The sequence below is a fragment of the Notolabrus celidotus genome, chromosome 7 (genome assembly GCF_009762535.1).
Source record: "Notolabrus celidotus isolate fNotCel1 chromosome 7, fNotCel1.pri, whole genome shotgun sequence".
In the NCBI taxonomy this organism is placed as follows: Eukaryota; Metazoa; Chordata; class Actinopteri; order Labriformes; family Labridae; genus Notolabrus; species Notolabrus celidotus.
In genome coordinates, this window is record NC_048278.1 from 5,713,296 (window position 1) to 5,732,750 (window position 19,455).

General features: G+C 42.0%; 2 protein-coding genes across 4 annotated transcripts; both read right to left on the reverse strand.

The window, feature by feature from the left end:
* Positions 1 to 2,710: 2,710 nt before the first annotated feature.
* knop1 (lysine-rich nucleolar protein 1) lies at positions 2,711 to 6,498 on the reverse strand. 3 transcript variants are annotated; one of them, XM_034688530.1, is made up of 5 exons: positions 6,364 to 6,498; positions 4,839 to 5,987; positions 4,672 to 4,728; positions 3,618 to 3,686; positions 2,711 to 3,279 (listed from the first exon to the last, which is right to left on the reverse strand). In XM_034688530.1, exons 2-5 carry the CDS (start codon positions 5,937 to 5,939, stop codon positions 2,956 to 2,958), a joined length of 1,551 nt encoding a protein of 516 aa, XP_034544421.1. In that variant the 5' UTR covers positions 5,940 to 5,987; positions 6,364 to 6,498; the 3' UTR covers positions 2,711 to 2,955. The 3 variants fall into 3 exon arrangements, with proteins under 3 accessions (XP_034544421.1, XP_034544419.1, XP_034544420.1); XM_034688528.1 differs by having other exon boundaries at positions 4,821 to 5,987; XM_034688529.1 differs by having other exon boundaries at positions 4,821 to 5,987; positions 6,289 to 6,414.
* Positions 6,499 to 11,160: 4,662 nt separating this feature from the next.
* Positions 11,161 to 19,455, reverse strand: gprc5bb (G protein-coupled receptor, class C, group 5, member Bb). The gene is made up of 3 exons (XM_034688427.1): positions 18,231 to 19,455; positions 12,360 to 12,472; positions 11,161 to 12,279 (listed from the first exon to the last, which is right to left on the reverse strand). Exons 1-3 carry the CDS (start codon positions 19,327 to 19,329, stop codon positions 12,235 to 12,237), a joined length of 1,257 nt encoding a protein of 418 aa, XP_034544318.1. The 5' UTR covers positions 19,330 to 19,455; the 3' UTR covers positions 11,161 to 12,234.

A 19,455-nucleotide genomic window follows, 5' to 3' on the forward strand; every position in this document is an offset into this window, starting at 1 on the left:
GCCATGGGAGCTTCTTCTTTTTGTGCACAAGGGTAAAGAATCGTACGATATCACAGGTAGGTCTCAAACAGCTGCTCGTCTATTCAGCTGGCAGAAGAGTTCTTAAGATCTACATCAGGGGTGTCAAACATGCGGCCCGCGGTCCAAAACCGGCCCGCTAGAGGTTCCAATCCGGCCCGCTGAACAACTTGGCAAAGTGAAAAAATGACAGAGAAGACATTGTCTGCAATTTTTCAATAAAAGTAACTACTATTTCAAATTTGACCTCCGGGGGTCGCATACAATCATAGTGCTGAGGGAGCGAACCTGAACAGCGCTTTTTTTCCGGGATTTTTTTTCCTCAAAGTGAGAAATTAAATGACTTGCTGTTTGCATAATCCGGTTGAGATTCCTAAAGACTTTTTAAAGCACCATAAGATGATCTACTAACTATGAACACAAGCACAACAGCCCTGCATACAACACTATCAGCAAGCAATTGACCTCCTCCACCACCAGGCCCCCTTCCTACCTCACTGACCTACTCCACCACCAGGCCCCGTCCTACCTCACTGACCTCCTCCACCACCAGGCCCCCTTCCTACCTCACTGACCTCCTCCACCACCAGGCCCCTTCCTACCTCACTGACCTCCTCCACCACCAGGCCCCCTTCCTACCTCACTGACCTCCTCCACCACCAGGCCCCTGCCTACCTCACTGACCTCCTCCACCACCAGGCCCCCTTCCTACCTCACTGACCTCCTCCACCACCAGGCCCCTTCCTACCTCACTGACCTCCTCCACCACCAGGCCCCTTCCTACCTCACTGACCTCCTCCACCACCAGGCCCCTTCCTACCTCACTGACCTCCTCCACCACCAGGCCCCTTCCTACCTCACTGACCTCCTCCACCACCAGGCCCCTGCCTACCTCACTGACCTCCTCCACCACCAGGCCCCTTTCCTACTTCACTGACCTCCTCCACCACCAGGCCCCTTCCTACCTCACTGACCTCCTCCACCACCAGGCCCCTTCCTACCTCACTGACCTCCTCCACCACCAGGCCCCTTCCTACCTCACTGACCTCCTCCACCACCAGGCCCCTTCCTACCTCACTGACCTCCTCCACCATCACGCTCCTTCCCGTAACTTGCGTTCCTCACATGCCCACCTCCTGTCTCAACCTCACAGAACCAAGCACTGAACCTGGGGGGACAGAACCTTCTCAGTAGCTCCGTAGTAATAAAGAGTATTATTATATTTGGCCCCAGTATGAGAAATAAAACAGTTGTTTTTGTAGAAAGATAGTTCATTAAATATGAACATTTTCAGAATGTACTTTTTTGCACTAAAACAAAGGGAAACATTTAGAGTTGTTGTTATTTATAGGTTATTATGTTATGATTTTACTGGTCCGGCCCACTTCAGATCAACTTCGGCTGTATGTGGCCCCTGAACTGAAATGAGTTTGACGCCCCTGATCTACATCAAACTAAAGCCTCCTTCTCTCTACACGTAACTCTGCAGCACTTACAAGATGATCATCCTGGGATATTCAATTGGTAGTGAGTTAGGTTTATAGTAGAGGTGTTTAATTCACTGCTTTGCATGTTTTCTTTCAGCTTTTGGCAAATTTAGAACAGTAATGAGGAATTAGATTTTCGTCTGAAACACCTGAACAGAGAAATTACTGCAAACCTACTCAAATGTATTATTTCAATGTCATCACTCTGGTAGCATCTTCAGAATGTTGTCACTGACCTCTGCTGTGGACGTTGGCTTACTTAATAATAATAATAATAATAATAATACATTTCATTTGTTTGCCCCTTTCTTGACACTCAAGGTCACCTTACATCAGAGGTGTCAAACTCATTTCAGTTCAGGGGCCACATACAGCCCAATTTGATCTCAAGTGGGCCTGACCAGTAAAATCATAACATAATAACCTATAAATAACAAAAACTTCAAATGTTTTCCGTTGTTTTAGTGCAAAACAGTAAAAATGCGTTCTGAAAATGTTCACATTTAATGAACTATCTTTTCACAAAAACAGCTGTTGTATTTTTTGCCGTGATGAGTCTCATAGTGTGTCGAATATTTTACTCTTTAAGCCCTGAAACCTGCTGCAAACACACCAAACACACAGGTTATCCATTCACCTGACACACAGTGTAATGTTTGCAAAAGAACAGAATAATTATAATAATGAAGAAGGTAAAGTTGACTATTTTGGACCCCTCAGCTCCAGCATGAACAGTTAGCTTGCTGGACAGTGTTGTATGCAGGGATGTAGTGCTAGTGGATCCACCGTTCAAATGTGACAAATGTACATGTACGTAAACTTTAGTGCTAATTGGATCATGAAGTGCTCTAAAAAGTCTTCATGACTTGCAACCGGATTATGCAAACAGCAAGTAATATACTAAAAAAGTCTTGGAGCGCCTTTCAGGTGTGCTGTCAGCACTATGATTTTATGCGACCTCCAGAGGCTGTGAACAGGAATGGCAGTGGAGTGGGGAGCGAGTGAAGGACGGAGATGGTTAATATTGTGTAGGCGGACCGGGTGAGGTGGTTGATATGGGAGGTGAAGGAGAGGGTGCTGTCGAGGATGACACCCAGACTCTTAACCTGAGGGGAGGGGAGATGGACGAGTAATCTACAGGAATAGAGAAATGATGGAGTTATGTAGATTTTGTGCCAATTAAAAGAAGTTCAGTCATATTGCTGTTTAATCTGAAGAAGTTTGAGGTGAATCAGGGTTTTATTTCTAGGAGGCAAATGGTTAGGACTTGAAACATTTTCATTTGTACCTGCAGAACTAACTCCAGGTAAACAGTGATCTACTTAAATCACACCATGAACCTCCATTTAAAGAGTCCAGTTTCACTGAAAGACATTTAATATCCATCATGTACGAGAAAATGAGTAAAACTGCATGCACAAAAACAGACACACTGACACACAAACACACTTCAGTCATCAAAGCGAACGGATCGACACGAGTTGACGTCGATGGAGAACTTCTTATTGGATGGTGCAGAAAACCCGAGACCTGCGCCTCTGTTACTGAAGTCCTGTCTGCGGGAGTGAGCGCGTTCAAAATCTCCCATAAGCCCTTGCTGCAGCTGCTGCTGAGCGTCCTTCCCCAGTGCCATGCTCGCTCCTCCTCCTCCTCCTCCTCCTCCGGTGCTCCCTGTAGACGGCTGGAAACTCTTTTTGAATCCGCCCATCAGCCGGAGGAACTTCTGCTGCTGCTCAGAGCTGCTGAACTGAGCTGTGCTCCACTGACCGAAACCCTGAAGAGCAGAGACATGGTGTCCAAATATCAAAAACATAGCACCTTCAAAAGTCCTCAGCTGCTTCTACACATAGAGCTCAGTTTACTCGGAACAGGCTGTCCAAACAGTTGTATAACACTCTGGTGATGTCATCAGATTTATTTGTAAAGTGCTTTGTCTTCAACATTTTGAGCTGAAATAGAAAACCTGCGTCACGAACAGACGGAGTGTTTGAAAGACGAGGACATATTTGAAGCAGGCGGTTGATAAAATGAATACTTCTGATCTCTTAAAGGGAAAAGGAGAGAGAGAAGTGATCGTTTGATTTTATTAAACACAAAAGCACAAATACTGACCGCAGCTTTGGCTGGTTTCTGAGTTTCAGACGCCTGGTCAGCCTCCATCTGTGATGCCTGTCTTCTCTCCTAAACAAACAAACATTTCATTTGAATCAACACATAGAAAAAACATATAAGAAGTGGTAGTGAAACATTGGTAAATAAATCTCTTTTCTTGGAGATAAATCATAGACTGAATAGAATATGGACATGGTATCGGTGACGTAACCCATCAGTTTCTGAAGCGCTGTTTTGAGGCCAATCGTCGTCGGCAGCCATATTGCTGCTGTCGAGCGAGTGTGACGTAAAGAGGTGGGTTTTGAGCCTCCTCGCCATCAGCTAGAGTGTTCCCGCCTGTCAGTCAAGTCAGCTGAGCCTCTCATTAGAAGACTTGTAATCTTAATATCTTCGAAATTGCCGTGTTAGAAAAAAATTCACCCCCCTACAGTGTGTGCCAAGAAAAAAAATGAAGCATCCAGACTATACTCGTTTTTTGAACCAGGCTGTAAACATGTTTATTTCTGCTGTAAAGATCGTCTTTTTGAATTGGTGTGTATGTGGTTTCCGGTACTTCTGAAGCCAGCCTCAAGTGGATTCTCGATGAACTGCAGTTTTTAACACTTTCGCATTGGACTCATATTTTTAGACCGGAGGTTGCCGCTTCAGATAAACTAGTGGAAGGACACAACCCTTATTCCTGTACACTATATACATCTGCTGCTTGAACATTGTTAGCTTTAGTGGATTAAACCACAGCCTGTATAATAAATGGACGTAGTATCCGTGACGTCCCCCATCTGTTTCTGAAGCGCTGTTTTGAAGCCAATCCTCAGTGGGAGCCATATTGGAAATTTTGAACTCAACCTAACTTCTGTTGAACTGGTGTGAGGTAAAGGTGTCGCTGTCCTCGCCAACAGCCAGTGTTCCCGCCTGTCAGTCAAGTCAGCTGTGCCTCTTATTATCGAAAACTCATAATCTTAATATCTTCTAAACTGCTGTGTTATGAATAAATTCAACCCCGTACAGTGTGTGCAGAGAGAGAAATGAGCTAGTTCATGAGAGCCATCGTTACCTGGTCGATGCTGACCTCATCAGTGTTTCCTGAAGAGACATCAGTTTGGGCTGACACCTGAAACACAAAAACAAGGTTCAATCACATTTAAAATAATTAAAAAACAACATTCAAGGACAGTGTGTGATGCCTCTTCAATACAAACGCACATGTTCTTCTTCTTTCACCTCTTTTTTAACCTTCTTCTTCTTCTTGACGGGTTCAGAGCTCACATCCTGCGTCTCCTCACACACAGAGATCTTTTGCTTCTTACTCTTTTTGCTTGTGTCCGTACTCTGCTCCTCAACGTCTTCACATTGGAGCTCTGGATGTTCCCTCTTCTCTCCCTTTTTCCTTTTCTTCTTTCTCGGCTCGGCCTCCTCTACTTCGCTGACCTCCACAGAGGATTTTCTCTTCTTTTCTTTCTTTCCTTTTTTCTTTTGCTCTGTCTCCCCTTCCTCTGTGACTCCAGCCTCATCCTTTGTGGACTGGTCTCCCTGGTTGAGGATACTGTTATCATCTTCTTTGATCTGAGGTGATCCGGCTTCATTGTCATCTGATTTCTTTTTCTTCTTTTTCAGTTTGACGTCTTTAACCTCATCACTCTCTCCCTCTAGCGTCTCCGATTTCACTCCGTTCTCAGACTCTTTTGTTTTCGCCTTCTTTTTCTTTTTGCTTACACTTATTTCTTCCTCCGTTGTCATGTTTTCCTCAACGTCGGCTTTCTTTTTCTTCTTCTTCTTTTCTTTAACTTTCTCCTCTGTCTCTGTGCCTTCAACTAAAACTCTGTTTTGTGTCTTAATTGCTGTCTCTTGCAGCTTTTCCTTTCCAGCTTCTTCTTCCTCCACCCCCTCTTTTTCTATCTTTAACTTTTCAGACTTGTTATTTTCTTTCTTCTCCTTCTTCGGTTTCTTTTCCACTCCTTCTTTTACTGAACTTTCTGCAGTTTCCACTTGGCTCTCATCATCTGTCATCTTCTTCTTCTTCTTTTTACAGACTTCTTTGTCATTTCCATTTTTGACATCAGTACCATTAGAATCATTCACGGATTCTGTGACCGCTTTCCTCTTCTTCTTTTTCTTCTTGTCCTCTTTTACAACAACTTGATCTAAAGACTCATCCTCTGCGATTACTGCATCCACCTTTTTATTCTTCTTCTTTCCTTTCTTCACCTCTAGGAGTGTCCCATCATCACCAGTACTATTTTGGTCTTCAGGCAGAGCCTTGTGTTCTTTCTTGTTTTTCTTCTTTACAATTTTGTCCCCACTTTTGTCTTCCTTCACCTTCATTTTCACTTTCTCCGCTGGCTTTTTGGCAGCAAAACACCTCTATAATATCTGCAGAGAGAGAAAAATAAACATAGTAAGCAAAATCCAAACGAAATACAAAAAATAGGCTCTTACACTTTGTGCAGAGAGCAAAAAACACTGCTGAACACTGCTGGGACGAAAGAAAAACAACAACAACAAAAGGTAAACACTTGTGATAAATCCTCCAAGCATTTTTCTACACCTCAAGAACAACACGTTTCCTGCAGAGAGTGACACACAGCGCTCATTGTAAACAGTTCTAACTAACTGCCTTTAGCTGAATGTAGCTAACATGCTTGTGTAGACAATGAAGACAAAGACTACTCACTGAGAAAGACTGTGTGACTGTTTCAAAGCTGTTGTATAAAGAACTTTGAAATTCAAACTTGAAATGTTTACTCACTTTGCTAATTCACGTGGATATCGCTTCTGCTTCTTCACCCGGAAGTACTTTCACTCTTCCTGTTAGCAACCAGCCAAAGCGTCCGTAGCAACGAGCGCATCATTGAACGCTTGACGTTGTTTTCAGAGTTTAATATTTAGGATTTTACCCAAACTTACCGAAAAAATAACGAAAACTGAAGTCCAGCTGACATGGAAGTACCGGATATGTATATAGTTGCAGTTGTTTGTTCAGTAGCCAATTCACTGAAGATGAAAAGCACTAAAACTAAGACAGAGCCAGCCATTTACTTATTTTTCTACCCTTTGTTGAACCAGCAGCCTCTTGAGATCAATGGATATCAAGTTCTTAATGTGTCGTATTCACCCTCACCCAAAAAGCAAGATAAAACGAATGGACATAGCCTAAATAAATGGAGAAAAAGCTATATCAGGCCCTGTTGCACTGGAAAAAATGCCCCTCCAAAAAACAGGGAAAAAAAACCTTATTACAAGGTACTTTTACCTTGAAATAAGCAAAACAAATCTGCCAATAGAACAAGTGAACATTTGCTTGTTAACATTTCTTAAAATAAGACATAATATTTAGAAAACTGTGATCTTAAAATTAGCAGGGAAAACTTATTGTAAGCAATATTTTACCATTATTATAAAGCTTAGTGTCTCAGAATAAGACAGCAATGATAACAATTAGTATTAGTAAAAGATTTCTGCACTAATTCATTTCATGTCAACTTCTTCATTTGAGATATATTCACCTTAATTTGAGTTGTGTTACAGCGGCACTTCTCTAGGTTTAAGACCATCTTGTACTTGAAATAAGATGACAAAGTTTAATTTGAGTATTTTGAGATATAATGTCTTCTCATAGTGAGCTGGATATACTAATACTCAGTCATGTTGTTCTTTAGGATAAGCCAGCTATGCTCAAAAGTAGGTGTTTTATTGTGTGCATGTAGTTTGAGGATGTATATTTTATCTGGTGTGTTTATAAGTGAAGTGTTTGTCTTAAATCAAGATTATCCATCTTCTACAAATAAGATCTCAATCTTGAAAAATGTATGAAACGTAAAATAAACCTTGTTTCTTCTAAATTACAACTCAAAACAAGATCATTTTAAGATTGTTTGACTTAACAAGATATTTAAGATGCATTGTTTTAAAACAAGTCCCTCTATCTTGCTTAAATGTTACTTGTTAAGTAAATGTATCTTAAATGAAGTGGGAGAAGACATTTATACCAAAAATGAGACAATTTCACTTGGTAAGATTTTGAGTTTTTGCAGTGTGGCGGCCCTACTTAGTATAATACTTTGCCTTTAAAGGTTCAGTGTGTAGTTTTTTTTTCAGAACAAATTTGGTAGAAATTGACTACAATACTTACAATATGTTTAAATAAGTGTAGAATCACGATAGAGATGTTGTTTATTGTTGGTATTAACTTAGAGTGAGTCTTTTATATCTACAGAGGAGAGGGCCCCCTTCCACGGAGGCAGCCATCTTGCTTCTCTTGCACTGCATTGTTTCTACAGTAGCAGAGAATGGACAAACTAGTAACATACTCATTTTTGTATTTAGTGAGTCACCGTCCAAACTGCACTGTTGAAAATAAAATAAGAAGAGAGTCGTTGTTGCTGTGTGCAAAATAAATTGTATCCACAGATGTTTTTGATGTTAAAAAGCTGACAAATGGAGGATCATAATTAACGCATGACAGGAGCTTTTTTTCCTCTAAGGCCACCGTCGCTTCACCGACAAGAAAGGTGAGTAATGGAGTGTTCCAATCTAGAATCTGACTGATAAATGGTCCCATTTCTACACACTGTACCTTTGAGTGCCTACAAATGACTTAATTGGTGGTATTTACTCGTGTCTTTATTGTCTATGTTTAGTTTATGCTTTGGGAAGTCACTTCTGAATGTCCCACCATAAAACTAACTTCTTCATAATGGTTCAAATGAAATCAGAAGTGTTACCCCATAAGTAGGTCTAAATCAGTTTCTTTCTGTATGCTGGTGCCTCACTTAATCAGGCAGTACGACAACATGCTCGAGACTAAAACTTCTCCTTGAGCCTTTGTGGTTGAAGGACTGTTGTCAAAATCAGCTTTTGCAGCCAACTTCTTTCTGCAGCTTCTGGTAACCAGCCAGTGCAGGTGCAGCTCTCACCTTTATTGACTCCCATTTGCTGCCATACACTAAAAACATTCACAGAATGTACAGCTAATTTGCAGCCACCTTCATATTAAGCGTCCACCTGCCACTTCTGCAGCCACATCATCTGACTACAGCAGATTCATCAGATCGGCATCCCCTCAAAATAGCCTTCGCCCTGCCATACTAGTTTCAAAAAGTTGGAAGCTGGAGGTGATTTTTTTGAACCTCATGACTGCAGGTGGAAGGCTGGATGTCAGATAGCCTCACAGCCTTTGAATCAATCTTTCAGAAACCAGCAGCTTCAGTCCAAACCTTCCTCTGCAGCTCCTCACAGCCAAAACTTTAAGGTGCCTTGACAGCCCTGGTTACTTTTAAAACACTCCCACGTGCACTCAGGGATTTTGGACCAGCAGTTCTTCACTGTTCTATTTTTGATGGATAGCGTTGAGTTGATCTGACTCACGATGAGTGAACATATGACACATGGGGGAGACATTGTACAGACCTTCAATTGGTCCAAATAAAACAGCTATAACCTGAATGCTGGAAAAAATAACTAGGAACAGTGTGAAACACATTTTATGGCTATTAAGTATTTGTGTAATTTCTGTGTGATTATTTTGAATTCAGTTAATCAATATAAAATATACATATTAATGTAAAGCTGTATAAGTAACTGACTTATGCAGTAAGGTGGATCTAAGGAGGCTGAAGAAAGGTATGATTAATAACAGGACAATAAGTATAAAATGTGCACTAATGTATTAGTCACTTTGTGCAAATCACGTTACAGACATTCATGTTACGCTGCCATCAAACAGTGACAGTGCTATCACCATAAAAGCATCTCAAGGAAAATTACATTGCTCTTTCACATTTGGCTAGTTTACATGATTAGAACTCAGTTATATAGGGTTAATACATAAAAACCATGTGGTGATAATATTTCATTGTACAATATCAGGTTAAACACCCACACAAACAAAGTTGTTACAATTTAAAGCAAGAAATGGTCACAACAAGAACATGATGACTGTTCTTTGAGTTGTATTTGAATGCTCAAGTTTAAAAAATTGGAACACAGCAGATTTATGTGCAATTCTTGATTGTCTTCTCCTTCAGATTTGGGCTGAACAGCAGCTGTCGATGAGTAAGATGCCCGGACATGGAGCCAAACTTTGCACTGTTACTCATGAGAAAGTGTGCATGAGTTTGAAACTGTTACAGTGGAATTCACAGTGATTGAGGAAGGACTGCTCTCTCTGTATTTCAATAAAATGGTTTAGAGAATGTTGGAATATAACAAGATGCTGCATTTATCTCAACATGTATTCAAATAATGATCAATGGCTGTTTTTAATCCAAAGGAGGTTTGGGAAAACATGATCAACATCACAGTCTGTTGAGTTTTAAAGGCCCTGGGAACCCAAATCAACAAACCATTCTACCTATGATATTTCAGTCCATATGTAAATACTAAAAACGCTGTAAAAATATTAGAACTGAACTTCGGTCCACTTTCAAATATGTTCAATTACGTTTTCGAACACGTTTTCACACTGGGTTTTAAGGGGGCTGGTTTGACTTGATTTCATTACGTAATAAATATCCAACCAATCATAAATGAAACACTGAGTCACGTGCACACATGTTCAACAAGACTACTCCGCTCCTGCTCAGACTGTCTCCTGACGTCTCAGCCAGCTCCCCTCAGTGTTGTCTTAGCTGTTAGCTTGTTTGCTAATCACGTCCTGCCTGAAATCTGTCTGTATAGCTGTCTCTCTGCTCTTTGCACCTCTGTGCTCATGTGTCCCTGTCTGCACATCCACCGTGAAGATGACAGCTTGTTGTCATTATTTTATTTCCTAATTGTGTGTATTTGGGGAAACTCTGGGACGCGGTTGAGTTGAGCCGTGGCCGAGTGGTTAAAGTTGTCCCACATATGCTCGGCTCGTTTACGCAGGACCGGTTCACTAACTTTCCCCAAACAGCTCAGAGTTTAGACAAACAGCTCGGTCTGACACCCGGAGCCGAGCTCCTCTGCGTGAACATACTACACTTCAGCCTCCTCTGTACCGGGCGTCTCATGGTCCTGATGCCCCGGAGACTACGGAGTGATAAAACTGATAAATGATTTAAGTCCTGATTCTGAAGTATTTTGTGACTCAGCACTCAGAGACCATTTGAAATGAATAATTTTCAGATTCTGGAGTTTTTATGTCTTTAGATTCAGAGTCAGACGGCTTAAACATGCAGGCTGTGAGAAATGCTCTGACCTGTAAAATAAGATGTTTTTGAACAGAGTTTTTTCATAGTTATGGATGTTTATTTTCACTCAGATTTTTGTTTAAGCTTGATTACAGATTACCTTTTGATATTCTATGTGAATTTTAAATATTCCATTTACGTTTCCAGGGCCTTTAAGCTTTCAGTCATATCACATGGTCTTCCTCTGCAGTAGGGGTTTGCAGAGTCAATCAAAGACGTCTTTATTTCCACTGTCTGGGCACTTGAATTATATTTCAGCTGCTGTTTACAATGTTTACAAGAAAAATGATAAACCCCAAAGTCAACACAAAAATAGCTATCCCTCTTTACATATATATGTGTGTGTATGTATGTGTGTGTGTGTGTGTGTGTATATATATCAAAATACTAGAAAACACTCAAAATACATGTATTCAGACAAAATACATTACCTTTATACTTTGTTTGCACATGCATCTCAAATGGTCTCAAACACAGTTCGTATATCACAATGCCCAGACATTAAAACCAGCTGTGATAAAGTGCAAAATTACAACCTTCAAAAGTAAACCTTGTACTGCATTATAGGTGTTGCATTAATAAATGGCTTTTATAAACTAGCTTGTCTCTTAAACAAGCTATCCTTGAGCAGTGGATTCAACTTTAACCCTCATCATGAAATAATCCTGCAGAATCTGCACCGGCTCTGTTAAACGCATGACACTGAAACGGGCCATCTTGTCTGGCAGCACTGATAATGGACTGGAGCTCAGCGGAGACAAACACTGGGAATCTTTGGGTTGTTCCAGCATAAAAAACAGAGGCAAAGCAAGCAATGTGGGTGTATGACGCAAATTAACATAAACATAATAAAAGTTTGGATGCTTTTTTGCATGACAGAAAGTAGAAATAAAAGGTAGCGCTGTCACATTGGATCGGAACAGCTTGGTTTAAAACTGCTTAGGCAAAATGTTGAGCTCACTACATTCAAATCATCCTGGAAGCTTTACTCTCTCTTTGTTTGACAGCAGCTAATTCAGTGCCCACATCCACCACTGCTGTTTGATAACAACCATATATAACATCTGAAACCAGCGTTAATGACCTCTCTCCAGTTTTTGTACATGTTACAGTTAAGACTTTATATTGATTTAATTCGATCATATGAATGCACTGTAAATGCCCTCACTTTAATCCACAACTGAGTGAGATGTGTCCCCTTGTCTTCCCTGTCTGAGATTGCTTGAACAATCTGCCACAGAGATGCAACCCAGAAAAAATCATCAAAGCTTTGACATGACGTAAACTCCATACATGTGTGCGGAAACACAAATATATTAGATACATTTAGCTGCTAGCAAATCCATCTGTTGTGAGATGCGATTACTTTAATATCTCTTCCTTCTTCTGAGGCAACAGGAATTTCTACTATCACACAGCAGTGTATCCTCCTCTAGTCGGGTCCCGTTTCACCACAACCGGCGTCCAGTGTAGTTAATTGGAGCTGTGGGCATCTGCAAGAGAGAGAAACAAGTAATGAACCACCCTGCTACTGTTGGTTGGTTTGTGAGGTGTTTCGGTCCTCCATACTTACAGTTCCCCCGTTCATGACCAGAGCCATCTCAGTGGGTTGGTAAACGTGACCTCTGAAGGCGATGCCGGGACGCGCGCTGCCCTGGTTGCTGTTGTATGTTCCAGATCGGAGAGCTGAAAGACAAAGCAAAGTGCGACACATGTTGAAGTTACAGATGTGATGTAAAGCCGCTATGTTAGCTGACATTAACACTGTGATTGTTGTACATAGGAGACAGCCATTAACTATGTTGGACGACGCGCCTAGCAAAAAGTGAAGCCAAAATGATGCTGCGATCGGCACTGACATATCTAACCGGATGACGTATTTATGAGCCAAAGGATGCACACTGCAGGATTGACATAATACCCTTCTGATAACCGAACACATTTAACTTACAGATACAAAGTCAAAGACTGCTCAGGCTGGTACATTCCACAGCGGAACAGATTCTTGTGTCTGTTTGAAGCAGACACTCGTGGTTATAGGAAGTACAATGACTCTTGTGTCTGTGTGTGTTTTGCATTTCTCCCTCTGTTTGTCCTCTACCCTTCTAAAGCCTGATTTATACTTCTGCGGCGAAACAACGATGTAGCCTACACCCGAGCTCCGTGTAGCTCCGCATAGCTCTGCGTAGCTCCGCGTACCTACGCAGAGGCCTACACACATAGCTGACGTGCACCTCCTCCAAAATGTTACTACATGTCGAACCGACGCAAACCACAAGCCCTTTGATTGATCCGATCGGCAGCATTGTGTTTCCCGCATTTACAGCACTTCTGGGACCCCCCCTCAACCACCGCACATGGGCCTTGTATTTCATCTCCACCTCTCTATTCTTCATGTAATCATGTCTGTATGATAAACAGCAACATGTATCAGCTGTAGATTAACATAACACGCTCTGAATCTCTGTGGAAAAGTAAACAGAGATCGTAGCGGGGCCGGAAACAGGCGACCGGCTATCAGAGAGGCCGCACTGCCCTCAAGCATTTCGGCAGAGTATTGCTGCAAGACACGGACAAATCGACGCAGAAATATGTGGTGCTCATGTCCACATCAGCCACTGCTGTGTGGGGGTGACACAGAAGTATAAATCAGCCTTAATGCGGTACAGAACACTGCAGGAGCCTGCACATGTCAAAGCTTCAAATCACTTCTAACGTCTCTGAAAGACAAACACTTTTACATAAGTCAGCATGATAAGAGCTAACTGAGGCGGGCTCTGAGCCTCCTAGCCCACAGCTACAGTGTTCCCGCCTGTCAATCAAGTCAGCTGTGCCTCTCATTGGAAGACTCGTAAGCTAATTATCTTTGAAATTGCCGTGTTATAAAAAAATTCACCCCCAATACAGTGTGTGCCGATCGAGAAATGAGCTATCCAGACTACACTCATCTTTTGAACGAGGCTGTAAACATGTTTATTTCTGCTGTAAAGATCAGATTCCAGCCTCAAGCAGATCCTTGATGAACTGCAGTTTGTAGCACTTAATCATTGGACTGGACCGGAGGTTGCCGCTTGAGTTTGACCCATTTTCCATCTGTTATAACGGAGGAGGCAGGCTGTAAGTCCTATACTGCAGCCAGTCTCCAGGGAGAGCCCTTACTGACTCTGTAAGCTTTCTTATTCCCACTAAATGACACCACTGTCATGTTTGTTGGTACATAGTAGCCTCCTGCAGTACAGAGTGTTTAAGTTGTAAAAGAAAAAAAAAAACGTTACTAAGAATTACATTATTTTTACGGCTCGGATTGGCTTAACTGTGCTTAGTAAATATTAAGTTAATGTATAATCACAAATTTCAGTATCATTTCAACAAGGAACATCAGATCAGCCAGATTAAAACTTTGTGACGTGCCATGAGGAGGACGAGGAGGAAGCTGAACATTCTTGTTGAGTAATAGTTAAAACAACCTGTGATTTCAAAAAGCCCAGTTTTGGTCTAAGCGCATGCCCCATATACATAGGCTAGAGTCCTCGTCGCAGAGGTTGCAGGCTCGATTCCAGGCTCAACCATTGACTGCATGTCCCCCCCCCCCCCCCCCCCCCCCCCCCCAATCTCTACTCCCCACATTTCTTGTCTCTCTTCAGCTGTCCTTTTCATTAAAGGTGAAAATGCCCAAAAATACAACTTAAAAGAAAAAAAGAAAACTCCAGTCTTAATTTCTGGGCCTATTTCAAATGAAAGCAGCACTTTTTGAACAATGTTTGATTTTTGAATTTACTACTCCTCCTATAAGTGCTATTCTTGTTGTGCCTGAAATCACCCTACATTCAGAAGTTAACTCTATAGGAGGCAGGATTTGAGACTTTTAATGCTTATAAACCATGGTCATTTTGGTCTACTTATTGTAGCATGACACATTTTCACACTCCAACATTGTGCTGCATTGTATTTTGGGACTTAATTTGGGACAATAATTTATACATTGATTACATATCAGCCAGGTAAGCTGGCATGATGCATGAGGAAGGAGAGACGAGTGAGGGCAATTTGTACGACAAAGACTCTGTGCTGAAAAAAGCAGCCCCTCAAACAGTTAATATCGTGCAGCAGCGACTGTGACCTCAAGTGAAAATAACAGGTTTGATAAATTGAATTTCCCTTTATTCCTCAGTCCGCTGCTTTAAAGTCATCATCATCATTAGGCAACACATGTGAGCAAGAGCAGTGGGACAGGCAGGTAACAACAATGATGTCTTACATAACGACATGTAACTTTCCTCACTGCAGCTCAGTTTTTTTTACCCCTGAGCTGAAAAACATCATTAGTCTTCATTTCAGCAACATGCTGTTCATTGCTATTTCTGTTACTGCCTCCATTCTGTGTTTATCCTTTTTAATCGTGCTGCATCCCTTCAGCTGTGCACTTGGCTTCAGATAAATAAGTGCAGTCACTGTGAAATGACTCACTCATATCCCTGTAAGCCTGGTGGATAATCGGGCTCTCATAAGGTCTAATTGGATTTCAGATTGTGTACAGTAGCTAAAAGTGAGGCACAATGTGCTCTTAACAAACCTACATGGCACTTCAGTGGTATGGTGACATGTCAGTAACCCTACAAGTTCAAGGGGGATGTGATGTGCAGTGCAAAATCAGTAGAGCCCCTCGATACGTACCAAATGTGGTACAGGGCGTCCAGCTGATCAATGCACCTATCTGAATCATACTGTATTAATTACCCCAAAACACCTGATCTTCTCCTCTGAGACAGCAGCCTGCACAGCAAACATCCACTGCACTGGGAACTACTTCAGATTAGATAAAGAAGAGCGCTCTGTGTGAGGATGGTGTTACAGCCTCACTCTCTGGAGCTGCTCACGTTAACCTATGGCGTATTTCTTGTCTTTAGTGTAGGATCCATCACTGAGCCGGTCCATGAAGCCTTTATTGTAATCACATCCATACAGGGTTAGTTATATGACCTAATCCATTATATATTTATAATGGCACCCACTAACCGCTACTAAACTTCTGCGTGTGATGCCATCTTGCGTAGTGGCTGCTGCGCCTGCTGCTGCCTGGATTTAAAAGGTTAGATAGCTGCTAATGAAGGTACTTTGATCACATGATCTTAGCATTATTTAGAGTTAGCACATTGGACATTGGTTACAGCAATAGCCTGATTATGTATGGAGGAATCAGCATTACCATATCAGCTACATACACTACCAGTCAAAAGTTATGACGCACCATCTTATTCAAGGGTTTGTATTTCTTTTAATTATTGTAAACACTGTAGATTAATACTAAAGGCATCAAAACTATGAAAGAACATATATGGAATTATTGAATGAACAACAAAGTGTTAAACAAAGCAGAATATGTTTTATATTTTAGATTCTGTAAAGTAGCCCCCTTTTTCCTTCATGACAGCTTTGCACACTCTTGGTATTCTCTCAGTCTACTTCATGAAGTGGTCTCCTGAAGGGTTTCTAATTAACATGAGCCTTGTCAAGAGTTCATTTGTAGAATGACTTGCCTTCTTAATGTGTTTGAGACCATCAGTTGTGTTGTTCAGAGGTAGGGTTAGTACACAATGGATAGCCCTATTTGACTACTGTTGTAATCCAGATTATGGCAAAACCAGATTATTTCATAGTTTTGATGTCTTCAGTATTAATCTACAATGTGGAAAATTATTAAAATAAATAAAAACCATTGAATGAGAAGGTGTGTCCAAACTTTTGACTGGTAGTGTATGTGCAATGACGTGATCGATTAACAGCTGAATTTATAATAACAGACTATTGAATTTGTAAGTACGTTTTTTAAATATTCATAAAATGCAATTTTTAAAAACTATTTATGCGTTTGCTACAGCCACTGTACCGTAATGATAACATGCAGCTTCTCGGTTAGCTTGCTAGCTAGTACACTGTAAATATGAAAACATAAAATTGTTAGCCTGACAAGGATTTTTTGGTTAAGAGAACAAAAAAAAATCCATTTTGAGGCAAACTACATCAAGTAGTTATCTCAACTACTTGTATTAAGTTTGTTGTGTAAAGTTGGTCTCATTTCATACGTTAGGTTGGCTAAACTTGAAATTATGGGTTTGAGGCTCGGCTAAATTATCTGAGTATGCTTCAGGCAAAGAACGGGGTCTCCAACTCAAATCTACAGGGGTCTACCTCAATTTCAATTCCCCACATGTGGCACCATCTCTCAACTCCTGTGTGGATTTGATCACCCTAAAGGAGAGTATTTATTTGAGTATTGTATTGAAACTCTAGCTTTACAGTTGGTCAGTTGATGGTGAGTTGATTACCGGTTAATGTCACTTTAATTTGTTTAGTTAGTTTAATAAGGCATGGTCATTACCGATAGTTAGCCGCCTTGAATATTAGCTAGCTACCTTACAGGTGTGAAAACCTTGCAGTAACGTGCAGTAACAAAGGGACATTTTCTGAACAACAAATAATAAGTTGGCACAACTTTCACTTCTTAGTCTGTAGAACTCAAAACTTTAAGTGACACTACATATGAATGATAAGTTATCTCAACAAAAACTAATCAGTTGGCTCAAATGTAAGATTTCTAGTTAGCCTCAAAACTCAAAAATCTAGAGCAGACAGTTGCCTTTAAATTTTTAGTTTTCACAGCTTTTTCGTTTCAACAGTGTAGAAGAATGTTATTTACGAGATTGTTTCATAAATCAGCGCAATGAACAACAAGATACCACCAACGTCATGAAGAAAGAGGCAAAATTATTAACAGTTATGATATTCTTGATCCACCGTTGAGGAATATTTGAGTCTTCCTCTGTGCGGGCGGTGAATCTATGTTCAGTGTCTCATAAGTCTTGTGCTTTGTGCAAAGTTAACACGTTTTTCTAGACTGAAGAAGCTGAAACCTTCACGTGATCTTCCATGTGCTACCTACATTGTTGTCAAAAATACATCTACATTGAAGGTAAAAGTTGAAAAATGATCACTTCCGGGCACAACTTGCTCTCTTGCAGATATTTTGGCGAGACTCCGCCGCAGTAATGGCAGCATTCTAACTTCCTGTACTTTGTCAGATTGGTTTAACAGCCTCGTTTTAGATTCAGAAAAATGTCAGCCTCCATGAAAGTCTGTTGCTTGTGTCTATTCCTCTTTCCCTCCTCCACATGACACTGAATCCAGAACAGTCACTCACCAATTTTGGGAAATATTCCAGTCAACGTACATCACTGCCGTCAGTTTCTGAGCAACAGTGTTTCCATGATCAACAGACATTTAATGCCACATATCAGTAATTTCATAATAAGACAACATGAGTTACACCTAACAGCATCTCTACACCAAGGTTGTTAAAGGGAAATTTAACCTGAACAGCTTTTTGTTTTTCATTGATAAATCTAGAGAACACACAGACACAGAAACACACATTACATAATCTTACTTGTGCCGTGCTCCTCGATAGAAAAGGCCTGGTTTTCTTGAAAAGGTCGATGTGAGTGTGCAGGATGCTCATCTCCAAAAGGTGGCGGAGAGGTCGGGTGTGTGGTGTCGAAGAAGTTTTGTGTGTTGGATTGTTGAGGTTTCCGGAGACAGAGGTACGTCTCTGGGATAGCATGGAACAGCAGCAGGATCCAGCCCTGGATAACCAAAGCCACTGCGAGTGCAGGCTCATCCAACACCTTTCCTTCCTTCTTCCCTCCTCCTAACCCCTTCCCCTTCCTCAGCGCCTGGCTGCCATAGAGATAAAACCCCAGCCAGGCCACCCAAAGCAGCGCTGATGCCAAACTTGACAGAAAAAGCCAGACGGCGTTACATTTCCAACTCTGTTTTTCAATTTCTCCTTCTCCATCTTCTTCATTCCCGCCTGCTCCCTCTGCATCCAGCTCTCCTCCACACAGCACCACCCCCAGAGAGAGCCCCATGGCTATGAGGAGTAGCCCCAGGGTGTAGCTGCATGTCAAGGCAAAGTCTAAAGGTGGGTATTCACAGGCTGGGTGACCCTCTCTAACTACAGTTAGCAGGACCCATTCGGCTGAGATGATCCCCTGGACTAGGGCCAAGGCCAGACCCAGAGCTGCCAGCGAGCTCCCCGAGGGGCTTGGCTGTCCAGCCACCAGCTTCCTTAGCCTCACACCCTGGACAAGCAAGCTGGAAAAGCAGAGGGCAAAAAGGGGACCCCAGAAGGCCCTGCGAACCACACAGAGCGCCTGGTTCTTCCCGACGAGGAACGCCAGAGAGATGGAGAAGAGCCCCAGGAGCGTGCCCAGGAGCAGCAGGAGAGGCCCAAAGCCGGAGCGTCGGGCAGGCTCTGGAATGGAGTGCAGCCGGGCGAGCAGCAGCACAATGAGGACCAGGGAGCTCAGGCCGCCGCTGCAGGCAACGGCCTCCAGAACCACACCCCAGACCGACTCCAGGTCACACAGCACTCTATACGGAGGGTCCACATTCACACTGCACCCCCGGGGGGGAGGAGGAGAGGGGTGGGACCAGCTGTAGCCGATCAGGGACAGGAGGCAGATGATGACAACGCTGACTGCCATCTTTGTGAGACAGAGAGAGAGGATATGTAACGATGAGGAGAGGCTCAGGTCAGGGTGAAAGGAGAGGAAGAGAACGAGAGAGGGACAGAGAGATAAGCAAGTGGAGTGACATTGTGGAGGAGGATG